Source organism: Haplochromis burtoni, unplaced genomic scaffold, assembly GCF_018398535.1.
Source record: "Haplochromis burtoni strain Fernald_Lab_line unplaced genomic scaffold, NCSU_Asbu1 Contig_317, whole genome shotgun sequence".
In the NCBI taxonomy this organism is placed as follows: Eukaryota; Metazoa; Chordata; class Actinopteri; order Cichliformes; family Cichlidae; genus Haplochromis; species Haplochromis burtoni.
Window position 1 is genome coordinate 374,609 of NW_024582678.1, and position 17,480 is coordinate 392,088.

The 17,480-nt window shown below is 40.4% G+C and overlaps 1 protein-coding gene across 1 annotated transcript; it reads left to right on the plus strand.

Moving 5' to 3' along the window:
* The first annotated feature begins 7,055 nt into the window (after positions 1–7,055).
* Positions 7,056–8,585, plus strand: zgc:112001 (uncharacterized protein LOC550384 homolog). Its single transcript, XM_005942101.3, has one exon. The coding sequence runs from the start codon at positions 7,203–7,205 to the stop codon at positions 8,130–8,132; it is 930 nt and encodes a 309-aa protein (XP_005942163.1). The 5' UTR covers positions 7,056–7,202; the 3' UTR covers positions 8,133–8,585.
* Positions 8,586–17,480: the final 8,895 nt, after the last annotated feature.

The following is a 17,480-nucleotide window of genomic DNA, read 5'->3' on the forward strand; positions in this document are numbered from 1 at the left end:
TATGCTTTAGCAAAAAGGAAAGTTTGAAGCCTAATCTTAAAAGTAGAGATAGTGTCTGTCTCCTGAATCCAAACTGGATTCAGTTTGGTGCTATAGAAGAGGGGCCTGAAAACTGAAGGCTCTCCCTCCCATTCTACTTTTAAATACTCCAGGAACAACAAGTAAGCCTGCAGTGCGAGAGCGAAGTGCTCTAATAGGGTGATGTGATACTACAAGGTCATTAAGATAAGATGGGGCCTGATTATTTATGACCTTGTATGTGAGGATTTTGAATTCAATTCTGGATTTAACAGGAAGCCAATGAAGGGAAGCCGATATAGGAGAAATCTGCTCTCTCTTTCTAGTCCCTGTCAGTACTCTTGCTGCAGCATTTTGGATAAACTTAAGGCTTTTCATGGAGTTTTTAGGACATCCTGATAATAATAAATTACAGTAGTCGAGGCTAGGAGTAATAAATGCATGAACTCGTTTTTAAGCGTTACTCTGAGACAGGATATTTCTAATTTTAGAGATGTTGCGCAAATGGAAAAAAAAGCAGTCCTACATATTTGTTTAATATGTGCATTGGAGGACATATCCTGGTCAAAAATGACTCCAAGGTGCCTCACAGTGTTATTGGAGGCCAAGGTAATGCCACCCAGAGTAAGAATCTGGTTAGACACCATATTTCTAGGCTTTTCAGGGCCGAGTACAATAACCTCAGTTTTATCTGAATTTAGAAGCAGTATAGAGGTCATCTAGGTCTTTATGTCTTTAAGACATTCCTGCAGTTTAACTAATTGGTGTGTGTTATCTGGCTTCAAAATGATTAACAAGATAATCGACCTCTGTTGGAGTAGCATTCAGGTAGCTGCTCTGCTCTGTGTTGGTACAGGGCATTGAAGATGATAACAGTGGGTAGATTACATTCTTAAACTCAGTTACAGCACTGTCAGACAGACATCTACTGTGATGAAATCTACTCCCCACTGCTGTGTAATCAATTATTGTAAATTAATCAGGAAATGATCAGACAGGAGAGGGTTTTCAGGAAACACTGTTAAATGTTCAGTTTCTATGCCATATGTTAAAACAAGATCTAGAGTGTGATTAAAGTGGTGGGTGGGTTCTTTTACATTTAACAGATTAAATGCCATGTTGCAGCTGTCATTTTTAGCATCTACATGGATGTTAAAATCACCCACAACAGGAAATCAGACAGACCGGCCTGTGCTTCAAGGTTTCTGATAATTAGAATGACTCGGGGGTGTTGATTCATTTAAACTAGCATAATCATCCTGCTCTAACCAGGTTTCTGTAAGGCAGAGTAAATAGATTTGTGGATCAATTGTTAAGTCATGTACTAACAGAGACTTTGAAGAGAGACACCTAATGTTTAATAAGCAACATTTCACTGTTTTACTCTTTGGTGCAGATGTGGATACTGTATTGTTCTTTTTTGTGTTTTTTTTTTAATGTTTAAGTCATTTTTTGCTGGTTTTTAGTTTGTTTTTTGAGCTGACACAGTCTCTAAGGGGAGTTTGGGGAGATAACAGGAGGAGAGAAGCTGCAGAGAGGCAGGTTTCCTCCAGAAAGTTTCCCAATTATCTATAAAGCCCACATTGTTTTTTGGACACCACTCAGACAGCCAATAATTTAAGGAGAACATGCGGCTAAACATGTCACTCCTGGTCAGATTGGGGAGGGGACCAGAGAAAACTACAGAGTCCGACACTGTTTTGGCAAAGTTAATAAAAGGATTGTGTGAAACTTGTAAACATCTCTGCGTGATGTCTACCAAGACAAAAGGATCGGAGAGACTGGCGTTGTCTTGACAATTTGGTGCCGTGACCCGGATCTTGGTTGCTGATCTCGATTTGGACCTTGGCTGAGCGGAAGGGACACGGAGGGTATCACTGGCAGAAAACAAGGTATGCAGAGTCTGTTTTACCGAATCTGCACATTGGCAAATCCGCTAAATTTCACCCAAAAGTGTCCTGAATGCAGAAGTCCGCAAATTTAAATATGAGATGTGTGTGGAAGAGAGCTGGTTTCTCTAAAAGTGACGGTTGGTGTCTCAGAAAGCAGGACTTTCTAAAATCCACTGTCCTTGGTTTGGCAACCCTCCTACATAAATGATGTTTCATGTACTTTTTTATTCAAAAGGTATAAATAATAATAAATGCTGTATTTTTGTCATTTTGTTAACAGGGCAGAAAATGGAAGTCAAGGATATAGAGCAGGCCGAGTAATAAGTAGATATGACCGGCTATCTATAACTGTGGGTTCAGAGGTGACGTGCTCTCAACCATCAAGCACTACACCACAACTTCTAGTGGCCCTGTCCCAAATATAATGGCAAGCACCTTTGCATCATTCACAAAACTAACTCTAACCAGGGAAAAGCCTTTTCTTACCTCACCTGACATCATCTTAATTCTTTCTTACCACTAGTTGCAGTTCCAAAGACTTCTGGAGAGGAATTAAAGGAGCTCTTGAGCTACAAAGACAAAGAGCTTGAGACCTATGCCAATCCTTAATAATTAAGGACTGGCATATTTTATATATAGTTGTGGCAACTGTTGTGATTTAGTGCTAAACGAGAAATTTGAAATGTACAATAACTGTGGAGTGTGTGGATGCGGGGGCGTTTCTATGCACCTCTGCCATTTCTTTCTGTCTCTCTCCACTTTTCTTTCTCTCGCTTGCTCTGTCTCAGCGTAGTGTATTTGTGTGCATATCTGTTAACTACACCTTACGCCTGCAGGGACGGGAAACTTCTGGGATTTCTGCCCTCCTCCTGGGCACACCTAAAGTAATCAAGCTCACCTATTTGTCAATTGATGATCAGCTGGCTCCTACTTAAGCTGGGAATAAAGCTTCATTCTTTGCCTGAGCACTGTACGAACTACTATTAGTGAAACCATCTTCAATCTTTAAGTCTGTGTCTCTGTTACCTTGAAGATTACGAACTTGTCATCTCATCTGTGCAAAAGCCCTGGCGTTTTCCCTGTGAGAGTGATTGGTTATAGAGAGCCTGATGAGATTCTATTCCTGTGTCAAATGTTTTCTGGACTCTGGATACTGTAGCTCATCTGAAAAACTGAGCCTCAAATCAAAAATACTTGACTACCTGCTTTAACTCTCTAACATCCAGATTAAAGCAGATAACTCTTAAGCTGGAAAGAAAATGGTAACATCATCATCATCAAGCCTGGAAAAATAGTTTGCTGCTTTATAAAAAAGCTCTCAATAAAGCTAGAACATCTTATTATTCAGCACTGATTAAAGAAAATAAGAACAACCCTAGGTTAACAAAAAGTCAGAGCTCTGTTGAGCCAACCATTCCTTTAATGTTAATTAGTAATGCCTTCATAATTTAGCTAACCATTAGAGGAAAAAGTTACAACCATCTCATAGATGTGGCATTATATACAGCTACTTTCAGTACCATTGATATCTATTTGGAGTCTTTTTCTCCAATTGATCTTTCTGAGTTAACTTCAGTAATGACTTCCTCCAAACCAACAACGTGTCTTTTAGACCTTATTCCTAAGACTCCTCAAAGAGGCCCTTCCATTAATTAATGTTTCAATCTCTATTAACCAGCTATGAACCACAGGCCTTCAAGCTGGCAGTATTTAAACTGTTACTAGACCGAGCGGTCTTAGCTAATAATAGGCAAATCTCTAACCTTCCTTTTATCTCCAAAATTCTTGAAAGACTGAGTAGTTGTCAAACAGCTAACTGATCATCTCCAGAGAAATGATCAAAAATGAGAATAAGACAGTAAATGGAGAAATCCTTCTCATGCTTCTGTGTTGATTTTTTCAATTACTATTACACCTTGAGCCTGTCACCTTTGTCACAAAGCCCAACATTTCTGCATTTCTGGATTTCTTAATAATGTATGTAGTTGAGTGGCATTGTGCTGAATTCAGTATAAATTATGTTGACATACCAAAAGCAAGAGTCCTGGACCCGACAACATCTGTGGACAGATACTGAGAACTTGTGCTGATCAGCTGAGTGGGATTTTTCACTATATCTTCTCACTTTCTTTAGAGCTACAGACAGTACCTAAGATTTGGAAACATGCTATTATTGTTCCTGTTGCTAAGGGCAGTTCTCCTAAGGCACTGGATGATTTTAGGCCTGTGGCTCTGACTTCTTTAGTGATGAAGACATTTGAGAAGATAATTAAGAAGAAGATTTTAATGCATGTTGAACATCATCTTGACCCCTTCCAGTTTGCCTATAGAGCAGGAAGAAGTGTGGAGGATGCTGCTGTCACACTCTTGAGGCCCCTCACACCCATGCAAGATTATTATTTGCTGACTTTTCATCTGCATTTAATACAATTCAACCCTTCTTACTTGCTGACAGGCTTTACAATCATTTTAAGCTTGACACTAGTCTGGTCGGCTGGGTGACGGACTTTCTGACTAATAGGTCACGATGCGTGAGGGTGAATCATGTCTTTTCTGATGTGCTCTCCTCCTCTACTGGATCACCCCAGGGTTGTTGCCTCTCTCCCCTTCTGTTCATTCTGTACACAAATGAGTGTCGCAGCAATTTCACGAACAGACACATCCTGAAGTTTGCTGACGACACAGTGATCGTCAGTCTTCTAGTGGGGGATGAGTCAGGCCATGGACAGGTGGTAGATGATTTTGTGAATTGGTGTGATGAGTCCTTCCTGTCACTTAATGTGTCAAAAACTAAAGACATGATTATTGATTTTAGGAAGTCCTCTTATAGCTCATCACCTACTATCATTAAAACTGCCGATATTGGGATCATTGAGAGTTATAAGTGGTACTTGACCATAAACTGTGTTTTGAATCTCATGTTGATGCCACTACTAAAAAAGTTCAACAAAGACTGTTCTTTTTAAGAAAAATTAGATCTTTTAATGTCTCATCTGAGATGTTGTCCTTGTTTTATAGATATTTTATCGAATCTGTGATGTCTTTTTGTATTGCTGCATGGTTTGGTAACCTGACGGTGAAGAATAAGAATCGGTTGGGACTTCTGGTAAAAACTGCTAGCAAAATTTTTACTACTATGCTAAATAAGATCAAATCCGACTTTCAAAGATGGGACAATTTAAAAACTTCGCTTCAGGGTAGAATCAACACAGTAAAGATGAACATACTGCCACGGCTTAATTTCCTTTTTTTTATGTTGCCACTCTCTCCTCCTCTAACTTATTTTAAAGACATACACTCTGCGGTGTCTAAATTTATTTGGAATGGCAAAAGGCCTAGGATACGTTTGTCAACATTGCAGCGGCCCAAATTGTTTGGTGGCCTGGCAGTACCAAACTTCGAGTTTTATTACTGGTCATTCTGAATCAGGGCGCTTAGTACGTGGGTCAACCCAGAGACTACTACTGTGTGGAAAATGATCGAATCTGCCAAGGCAGCACCGCATAGACTACAAGATCTTCTGTTTGCTAATTTTCCCGCCAATACGCTCTACAACAACAACGAATTCGGACCTATTATTGCCAACTCTATACAGGTATGGAGGAAGATAGAAAGGCGGCTGGGTGCTCCAGTTAAATTTTGTAAAAGCTCACCACTCTGGCATAATTTAAAGTTACTATGTGGCAGCCGACCATTTGTTCAACCCTCTCGGTTCTCACTCGGGATAAACCTTTTTGATGATCTATTCAATGCCCAAGGCCTTTGCTCATTTCAGGACTTAAGGACAAGTTTTTCTCTTCCTGCATCTTCTTACTTTGTATATCTGCAGCTCAGATCAGCTTTAAAAGCATATGGAATCATTCTGTAGACGATGTCTTATCTGTGTTATTGGTTTTGAACATACCACAGCAAAATTAAATAAAGCTCGACCCACGACTGTTGATGCTTGGAAAATCTTCTCATCCAGAGTTATCTCCTGGTTTTAAAAAATTTTTTAAATTGGTTTTAACTTTGTGTTTTTTGTGTCTTTTCTTTGCTGTCCCTATGCCTTGTTTGCTAATGTTTGCTTTGCTACTGCAGTTTACAGTTGTGCTGTATATGTCTGTACCCCCCCCCAACCCCGTTTTAAATCAATAAAATGTTGATCACAAAAAAAAAACTGCTAGCAAAATTTCAGGGAGCTGGCAAGATGGACTTTTGGCCATTTACAACAGAAATGTGCTTAGAAAGGCTCATTCTATTATTAATTGTGTGAACCATCCACTTCACAGTGAGTTTGAGTTGTTGCCTTCCGGCCGCCGTTTTAGAGTACCTCCAAGGAGGACTAAAAGACTCCAGGTCTCTTTTGGGTCTTGTCTCCTTAATGGTAAGGGAGCGACCGTGGCTCAGGGGGTTGGGGATCGCATCTGTAACCTTCCCTGGGCTCTCTGTCCTGGTCGTTGTGTCCTTGGGCAAGACACTTTACCCTACTTGCCTACTGGTGTTGGCCAGAGGGGCCGATGGCGCGATATGGCAGCCTCGCTTCTGTCAGTCTGCCCCAGGGCAGCTGTGGCTACAACCGTAGCTGCCTCCACCAGTGTGTGAATGTGAGAGTGAATGAATAGTGGTATTGTAAAGCGCTTTGGGTGCCTTGAAAATATAAATGCAATCCATTATTATTATTATTATTATTATTATTATTATTATTAAATAATTGTCCTTGAACTTTCTATCATTATTATTGTTGTTATTATTTTATAGTATTGTTCTGTTTATTTTTATCCTGCTGCTAAACTAATTTCCCCTTGTGGGACAATAAAGAAATTGAATTGAATTGAAATTGAATTGAATAAGCTAATATCCATCATGAACAACACCTCCCACCCCCTGCATGAGACTGTACGAGCACTGAGCAGCTCGTTCAGCAGGAGACTTTTTCACCCACAATGCAGGAAGGAGCGCTACCGCAGCTCATTGTTAATTGCGATAGCAGTAGTTGTAGATTAGTAAACGTAGCATCAGCACCAAAATGCACTTGAACATAGATGTCAAAGTAACTTGTCTATCCTTTATCCTTCCAAGGATGCAGCCCAGCCCCCGAGTTTGGACACAGCCCTTATAATCAGCTCACAGCTCAACTGTCAATAAAGTTTGTAAAACCTTTTGACGGTTGTACGTTGTGCGCATGCGCCCTCGCACAGTACTGCAGAGGGCTCGAGCAGCTACAGGAATGTCGGTTATTTCAAACACTTACTCGGTAGGTCCCTGGACTCGAGCTTCTGTTGGGGAAATTGTAGTTTTTGCGCTCTGTGAATGAAACCGTGTAAGGTTCTGGGAATTTATATCACGCGGGTTGCCATGGCCTCTTTAACCGTCACTTCGGAGGCTCGGAGCGTCGAGAAGCATCGAAAGTCCTTCTCGCTGCTCTTCTACCGGGCCGTGCGGGACCTAAAGCCGGTCTGGATGTTGGAGGACATGCGGACGATGGAAACTTTTTACTTGGACGAGGACTCTGGCCAGAGGATTTACAGCCCGTCGGAGGCGTTGCTGTACGCTATAGTTCATGACCACCAGGCGTACGCTCAGTACCTCCTCAGCCGATACACGGATGAAGCGCTAGCAAAACCCGGGGAGCGCTTCTGCCCCTGTCCGTCCTCCGCGCCTCACCTCGCTATGGCTGTTCGCTACGACAGACGCTACATTCTCGGCCTCATCTTACAAGAAACCCACCGTATAGCCATTACCCCGTCCTACACGGACCGAGCCGGGTGCTTTCACATCGAGGACGGAAGAACCCCGCTACATCTGGCTTGCGAGCTTCTGCGTCCCGAGGCGGTCATCTTGCTCCTGGGGAGCGGGGCGTCCCCGTACGCCCAAGACCACAACGGCCTGACCCCGCTGGACATTACTTTGGAAAAGCTCAGAGACTCCACGGTGGTCAGAAGTGGGGAGAAAAGGCGGTGTCTGGACAACCTGCTCCTGTTTATGCCAAAAGTTCGCTTCAAAATGAAGGAAGCTCTGGTTGGAGAATCGGAGCGCTGGAGCAAGATGCTAGGCGAGGAGACCTACCTGTACCTGTCGGGAAGGAGCCCGGCGCCGTTGGTTCTCAGCGCCATGCAGACTGTTCTGCAGCAGCTGAGCCCTGCCAGCTTTCCGGACAGCCTACTCGAGCTGCCCATTCCCTCCTCCCTCAAACCACCGGGACTGCCTGTGAGCCAGCGGGACAGGCAGAGGGTGGTGTAGCATCAGTGACACATGCATGCCCTGTTTGGATACTGCTGTTTTAGCATGCTGTGTGTGAGCATTTGAAGATCCTGTATGGCTATTATAGGCCTGAACAGATAAAACACTAACAGTCAGGGAACAAATAGACTAAATTAATGTGATCTAATGACGCAACATAAGCCACGCTGATTCCACGGGAAGGAATAAAAAAGCCATACTGTAGCGTTTCACATTGATTCAGGTGCCATGAATCATTTATGTGTCTATGAAATGTATCTAGTAATGATACTGCAAGTGTATTGTATCAAAAGGACGGACAGACACTAATACTGACCTGTGTTACTGATGAATTTAATTTATTAAAATTATAGTATTTATCAGCAACATAAAGTAGTCATAAGAAAATGATCAGGTGACTTGAAAACATTTTGGATCTCTGTCTTTGAATAAATAAAAATTTAAGTGACTGTCTTCCTGGGCCTTCATTGACAGAACATGTTTGTTGCTAATGGAAATGAAGAAGGGGGTGCATACTGTAAGGAATCTAAGGAGCTTGGAAAGGAAGAAGCTTCTCCAGTTCTGAAGAAACTGAACTGGAGAAGCTTCAAGAGGTGAAACATCGTCAAGAAACTTAAAGAAGTCCAGTTGCTTTTCTTTTCAAGCTCCTTGTTTTACTATAGCCTGGGTGATTGAGAACCTACACAGACAGTAAGTTAAATATAATTATTAACATAACAATGATTATTAAAATTAAAGATTTTAATATTTAGTAGTATTCGGTTTGAAAAGGTTTTCTGAAACTTCACTTGTTGGTACACAGAAGGTCTGATGCAGTTTGTAGATAAGGAACAAATTCAGCCTAGAAAACATTTGTACATACAGTGTACACAAGAGTTTGTGTGTATAGACTAACCAATACTAAAACTGAAGATATTTCCTCTATTTGTATTGTATTTTAGCTTAGTGATCCAAGCTCACAAAATTGTTTCCAATTAAGTTTGTTTTGTTTTGGGTTTTTCTTGGTCTGGTTTTCATTTAATTTTTCTATTTATGATATTTCATATTTATGATAACCTCGGTTTTGAACCTGCTGAAGGGTTTTCAGGAGGTTTTACCTGCAGGTGGTGGGAAGCAACAAAGTAGAAATACTTTGTTAGCTTTTGAATAACTTTTGACTTTTGCCCCAACAGCTGAATATAAACACCTCCTTTCCGGTCATTACATTTTCAGAATAGGCTTGTTCGTTGGGTTTAACACATTTGAGGGTTTTGCTTTTGTTTTGTTTTTTTCCATCTCTGCATGCCTTCAAACATCAGACTTATTTGAGCCAAAATGGAAAAGCACCCTTCAATTATTATCACGGGAAACACAAGGTACAGTGGCTTGCAAAAGGATTCTGCCCCCTTGAACCTTTCCACATTTTGTCTGACTGAGCTGGAGTTGTTTTGCAAAGAAGAATGGGAAAGGATTTCAGTCTCTAGATGTGCAAAGCTGGTAGAAACATACCCTAAAAGACTGGCAGCTGTAATTGCAGCAAAAGGTGGTTCTACAAAGTATTGACTCTTAATAATTATGCACACCCCACTTTTCAGTTATTTTTTGTAAAAAAAATGTTTGGAATCGCATGATTTTCGTTCCACTTCTCATGTGTACACCACTTTGTATTGGTTTATCACGTGGAATTCCAATAAAATTGACTCATGTATGTGGCTGTAATGTGACAAAATGTGGAAAAGTTCAAGACAGCCGAAAACGTTTGCAAGCCACTGTACATAAGCTTGTTGCTGCAAGTCTACTGCAGAGCATGAACAGGTAGAAACAAAGGCTGCTACTTTTTGCAGCTCTATTTGCTGTAATCAGAGCAGCGTTGTACAGTTGTTTTCGTAATCTTGTTTAAAGCCTCAGAAAATTTGAAGATGACCATATAATGCAAAAAAACCCCAATTTGCATAATGCATCATTTCCAGCTTTAACTTTGGATCTATCCATTATAAATAAGATTAATGCTTATCCAATTCAAAGCAAATGATAGAAACCAAAGGAGTGCAGGCATAGTGATCAGATTGATAGCAGCAGCAAAGTGAAAGGTGTATTTTACTATAACTGCTGCCAAAAACAGCCAGGGGGTCGAGAGGTGATGGTTATTCTTTTTAATTGATTATTGCCATTTTAGTCACTACTCAACTGCACCGCTCGCCTGCCGTCTGCTGGCCAAGGAGCAGTCACAGCAAGCTGAAAATTAGCACTCCCAGCAATATATTACACCCTCCCTTCTTCAAAAGAAACACAGACCAGAGCCCTGATATCCACAAGCAACACAGCAAGTCTTTCAGGTGGCTTCAACGTTCTGCCTTACTTGGTGGTGTATGGCACTGAAACCTGAACTTGACCAGTGTCCTAAAGTTGTTTTTCTGACACAGCTGACTGTTCAGTGGACACCTGTAAAGGCATCTCCTGTCCTGTTGAAATATCAGTTGACTGTCCAATTCTCATCACTTATAAAATGGCAGGACTGTTTTGGAACTGCTGTACTCCTGCAAAGATGCTGGCTGTTGCAACAAAACTCCTTCCCATCTCAGTCCACAGGGTAGGACCTGGGTGCGGCACATTCGCGAACAACAACTGCCGGAGCCAATTTGGCATTGCCCAGATGAGGTTGCATCCTGACTTCATTTTCTGGTGCTAGAGGAAGACAGTCTGTTGTTGCTCTCCTCTTGTCGTAGGACCCTTGCTAGACTTTAGACTTATCCAGCAGCTCGTTGACCCTGACAGTTTTGTGTGCTTTTGGGACAAAGCTTTTTACTTGCAGGCAGCTTGTTTCTTGGTCTCCTACCATTCAGCAGTTGAGCTGGTGAAAAGCCAACTGACTCAAGGGGGGTGGTTTACAAGATGATAGTGAGACCTATGATGTATAAGAGGTTACTGTAGATTACAGTAGATCTTCAGGTATTCAACTTTTCTGAAAACTTTTTAGTTTTACTCTCCACATTTTAACGCAAATCTGTACTTTCTATTTCTTATATTTTCGAAACAGACCTGTTACTTTAGGTTTAATAACTCAGTAAATATCAGGGAACATACAAACTGTTTGCGTACAGTCTGTTGCACTGTGTGTTGCTAGCTAAAGATTCACCTGCTGTATTTCCCAGGGAGATCCACAAAGACGTAAGCGAGACAGGAGAGGAAAAAGAGATATATTTAAAAGATATATTTAATAGTAAGGACTGCTCAGTGACACTTGATAAACTGTAGATTTAAAGATTACATGTAAAGTCATTATTAAGGGGTGGCTGTAACTCGGGCGGTAGAGCAGGTCATCTGGTTATCTACTCATGTGCATGCCAAATATCCTTGGGCAAGATACTACTCAAGATAGAAAGCTTAGAAAAAGTGCTTGCATCAATGGGCGAACAAGGTAATTTGTATCAAGCACTCTGAGTGCTCAGGTGCTGAAGAAGTCTATTTACCATTTTGAATTACATCTGTAAACAGTCTTTAAATGAATTATATATTTTCATATTGTGACGTTTCCTGCAAAACAAACTAAGTATACTAATTTTGTGTTATTGAAATGTTGCATGAAAATGCTCTGTAGTTTTGTACAGGATAAATGGGTTAGCTGGCAGTACTGTGGTGAAATCACAGTAAGACACTGTGTGGGTGGGACTGGTGCTAATTGGCTGCAGAGAAAGAAGACCCAATTTGAGGTCTAGTTGATCTGTGACAAGTAGCAGGGCAGACCTGCAACAGGTCACTAGTCTGTCACTTTAACTCACAAACATCAATAATTAATTACTTAAACTCAAATTGCTATTTTTTTATGAATTTGTTTAAATATTATGTGTGAAACCAGATAAATAGTAAGGTTCATGGACACCACATGCAGTCAGACGAAGAAGTCTATTCTAGCCAAGCAACTTTGTCTACAAGCCTCATGCAGCCTTTCACACAGCACTCTTACTCTATGCCATAGGTGTCAAACTCTGGCCCTAATTACATTTGGCCCGTAAAGCCATACCAAATTACTATTAGAGCTGGCCTACTGGTATTATACAGCTAATATATATATTGTTTAGTATTAAGCTTTGCTTGTTCCATATTCAGTTTTCCAGCAAAACTTATTTGAGTCCATAAGAAAAGATTCGTTCTTATATCTGGAGGAAGATTTTCTTTTTCAATAAATATTAATGTTAGCCCGCGACTTTGTTCCAGTTTTGAATTTTGGCACACTGTGTATTTGAGTTTGACACCCCTGCTCTATGCTTTTAAGCACTTCATTTTACATTAATGCACACGCACTCGCAATGATGGATGAGTCACGGGCACCTAGGGATTCAGTGTCTTGCCAAGGATATTTCAACATGCAGACTGGAGGATCCAGGGATCCAACCACCAATTTTGTCATTAGTAGACAACGCGGTCTATGTCCTTAGCTGCTTAGTCTGGCACCCCCTACCTTACAGACCCAATACATGTCCTCAGTGTGTAGGGGTCATCATACATTTAGGTCTGAGAATATGTTAAATGATAATGCAGTAAAATATTTTTATTGACCTTATCCAGCCAACTTACACATACAATATGTGTTGCCAACTTGTTACATGGTTGGTCTATGAAATTACAGTTACCAATTCTCATTTTTTGTCACACGTCTGTGACGTTGGATCCTCAACAGGTGACACAATAGTGGTTGCTGTTTAATTTACTGAGCTAACTAATGACATCTGATTTTATTTGAGTGTATTAGGATGGAGTGAAGGTGAAATTTCAGAAAATGTAATTCAACTTTACATAGAAAAAGAAATTTTATTCTTGTGAAAAACAAAGAGGAAGTATTGATTTGCTACCTTTTGAATACATGTGCACACTTTCTTACATGTACAAGTGTTATTTCATCTTGTTATTCTGATGCTTTCTTTACTGCCGTCCTGAGCATCCTTTATTAAAACAACAACAAAAACTCTTTCTTCTTTGTTTGCCTCAGTTATGCAGCACACAGATCATTGCTGTCATCCATGAAATTGAGCAGGTAAATACAACTGGCTTACTACCTGGAGTGCACCTACATACATGATGTGTGACGCAAGCTCACATGCAGGCAAAGCATTGCAGAAGTAGGGCACATGCTTCTTGTGTACTAATAGAATTGTATTACATGAATATAGCTCAAGGTTAAGTTAGCATTACACAAAAACACCTTATAGAAACATTGCCAGGAGTTACTTTTTTACTGTTTTTGAGTGGCTAGACTGATGAATGCGTACACAGTTCCCCTGTAAGCCAAATACTTACTTAATGGCAAATTAAGTAAGTACATACATTTAAGATAAGATAAGATAGAACTTTATTAATCGAATTTCCTCTGGGAAATTCGATTTCCGAAAAGCACAGCACCGACAGAAGTTACAGTTACAGAATATTATATATATATACTAATATATATATATATATATCATATATATATATATCACACACTACAATATACACATACACATTATATACACACACACACACACACACACACACACACATATAAATACAGAGACAAATATAAATAAAATATACGAAGGGGATAAATAGAATAAATAGGAATAAAAATAAAAATACAAGTGAATTGCACATTTCAAGTATTGAGTCTATTGCACTGTTGACTATTTACAAAAGTATTGCACAAGGTATTGCACAGTGAGGTGAAGAGGCACTACAGCTTAGTTGTTCCCCCCTCCTTTGTCCTCCTGTTTCCCCTCCCTCTCCCCTCCAGAGAGGAGTTAAACAGTCTGATGGCGTGTGGGACAAAGGAGTTTTTAAGTCTGTTAGTTCTTGTCTTGGGGAGAAGCAACCTGTCACTGAACAGACTCTTCTGGTTGTTAATGGCCGTGTGCAGAGGATGCCCAGCATTGTTCATAATGTCCAGCAGTTTTTTTAGTGTCCTTTTCTCTGCCACTGTCACCAGAGTGTCCAGCTTCATGCCGACCACAGAGCTAGCCTTCCTGATCAGTTTCTCTAGCCACATTTTACGATGATGGCAATTTAGGGTTGTTCTTATTTTAAACCAGTGGAGGTGGTGCAATCCTAATTTATCTTATTTTATCCTTCCATCTTCTTCCATTTATCTGGGGCCAGGTCACGAGCCAGCCAGGCACTTAACTTATTTTAACAAAAGTAAATACATTTATTGTAAGCTTAGTCTTTTTATCCTTCCAGGGAAATAAAACCCCTAATGCTCTAAAGGTAAAATCAGATTTACAACACTAAAACATTTTTTGACAAGGAACCACATTATTTCGTTTATGTACACATTTCTAAAATAACTGGTCATATTTTATATATTGTCACTTAGTGTGATAGCTAGAACATATAAATAAGATGGTTTTGCAACATTTGGAAGGCATAGCCTTCTAGTTCAACTCTTTGAACCTGTTTTTCAGTGAAGTGGTAAGAAATCAAACAAGTCCCAAAACGTTGATTCTGCTCGTCGCTCATCCAAGTGATGAGTGACTGCAGGTTTCCCCAACCACTTAAAGAGTACATTTGCACAATGACTAAAACTAGCACCACTGGCGAACAATAGGAGGTTGGTTTCTTGCAAATTGTCGTGACCATTGATCAACAACCACTGATCAATGGCCATGAGTACCATGATTTGAGGAATGGCTGCAATCACAGCATTGTAAGATGGTGAAAGATGTACCCTTAGCCCCCCTCCTCGATTCAGAGAAAGTTTTTCCCTTTTCACATAAATAGCCTCCTTCACTCCCCGCTCAAACCAGTGTTCCTCCCTGTCCAGGATGTGTACATCCTTATCACTGAAAGAATGTCAGTGTAAATGTAGGTGTAAATAGACTGCAGAGTACAGAAAATTATCGTTCTGATATGATATCTTATCAGAGGCAGCAGATGAACCATCCAAGCTAAAGAAGAAACAGTAACGGATGGTTTAAAATTCAATGTTCTTTATACAGGCACATGTTGTACATAGCATGTGCTTTATATTTTACTGTGATTTACTGGGATATTTGTTACCTGATGTTCTGAGCAGGAATGGAGAAACGGAATAAAAGGGAGATGTGTTCACTGTCGTCTCATGAAGTAAGTCTTTATTAATATTTACTTGCTTGGTTATTTTAGGAGTATTTTTTCTAAACATGGGGGGGGGGGGGGGGGGGGGGGGGGAAGGGAAGAAACTGATTTAAATCTCACATCTCCTGCTACAGATGATCACTGTGACCTCAGAGGCCAACTGGTCTGCAAAGCTGGAACTGGAGTCAGGGAGAGAGGAGTCATCATCCAGCTGCAAAGAAAACATCCAGGTAAAGTGATTTGGATCAGTGGATGAACCCGTCTCCACTTTCAGAGGAGATACTCTAAGAATGAGACTGTCTGAGCCATTTTAGCCTTAAATTATAGTACAGGGACATTTTTAAAGGACAAAATTAACATCCAACTTTGACAATAATAATAATAATAATAATGATAATAATAAAGCCCTGAAGACTGTCGATGGGCTGCTTCTGTTCGTAACCACTGCCTGTTTTTGACTAAAGGTTTGGATTTTTGACTTTGAATCTGTCGGGGCGTGTGGGAGAAAAGGGCCCAGGCGCAGAATGCAGACAGTGCGGTTTATTTACATTGCTCACAAATGACAGTTCCAATATGAAAAAACAGTAGTGCAAAAAGTCCCAGTTAGCGTTCTCCTCCTTACTCCCGGTGACCGTGCAGTTCGGTTTCCAAAGTGATTATCCAAACTGAGCTTCTCTTCTCCCGATCATCCACTCCGTCCTCCAGCTCCTAGGAAAAGCGAGCGACAAACACAGGTGAGAAAGCTCCCTAGTCAGTTAAATGCCCTTAACACAGAGCATCCAGTACTACCAGGCTTAGAGTACAATCCAGCGTCTACTGCCGTCTGGACACACCCTTTAATACCTCAGCTTCAACTGTAGGATAATTAGCGTCAACTGGACGGACGATTAGGCACAGGTGTGTCGGCTGCCGAGCGGAGGTGCTTCCGGGTCAGAGGCCATTACGCGCTCAGTCTCCCGGAAGTGTGGACTTTCAAAATATAGCCACCAGCGGAGGACGAAGAGAAAGCGGAGAGAAAAAAAACACACAAACCACACAAAAAGCAGGTCGTCCAGGGAGGACCGTCCGACCGTGACAGCATCTGCGTGTCCTCCGTTTGTGTCCTCGTCCTCACATGTGACAGATTCATTTTAATAACACAGCTTTCCCACAGTGAGTTGCAACAGTATTTATTCACAGCATATTTGAGAAAGATTCAGATTAAAACAGTGATATTAAAGTCAGAATTATACTGACAGTGTGCCACTGTGAATGATTATCTTTCATGAGGTAAATTTTAAAGTTCAATGTTTCAAAGCAGGAGCTATTAGGACTGCAACAATATGAAATTTTCACTTATTTACAAAGTCTAATTTTTCAAATTATGTGAGAAAATTGGAAGAAAAACATGCAGTTAATAATTCTGTTAGTCAAATTCTGGTATAACTTTTAGTGCTTTTTGGATATTAATTATACCCAAATAGACATGGTGACCTTAGCATACTGAGCAACTGACAATCTCCTCAATCGCGATGTCATAAGTCACTGGACACTGTGAACATCCACAGTCACCACTTCATGCATAATAGACCTTCCATGTGTATGGACATGTACAGGTATATATGTATGTATATGTATACATATGTATATTTAGTGTGTACATGTGTGTGTGTACATGTCTATAAATAGGAATAGTAGTGGTACAATGTCAGTTTATAAGAAATGACCTCACAATGTTATTTTTTTCTATTTTGCTTTTTGCCTGTTTCCTTTTCTTTTATAATTGAAACTGTGATCCGAGCTACAGGGCTCTGTCCTGGTATCCTTGAATAAAAGGTAGTCTACACTGTGGGCAGGTATCCAGTCTGTCAGAGTCGTATTCAATATTTGGTTCAGAAATATGAATGAAAACAAAAATCCAACTAGGATTCTTGCAAATTGAAACTCTGTCTTTGACTGTATTGTCCAACTGATCAATCAAACCTTCAGCAGGTAAACCTTATTCATGACATAACAAGGTAAAAAAAATTAAACAGTAACAGTCTAAATGAATGATATGAATGTGCAAAGAGTCATTCAGGACTGTAAAACGTAAACTACAGACCCCCAGAGTCTTCATCATTAAACCTCTGGTTGCTTCATTTTTCTATTTTATATCAGACACTTTTAAAGGTAAAGTTGCATCCTGTCATGGTTAGGCAAAGTGCTTTGTGTGTGTGTGTGTGTGTGTGTGTGTGTGTGTGTGTGTGTGTGTGTGTGTGTCATAAACAGCTATGAAAGGCCTTTTCTTAAAGACCAAAGTGGAGT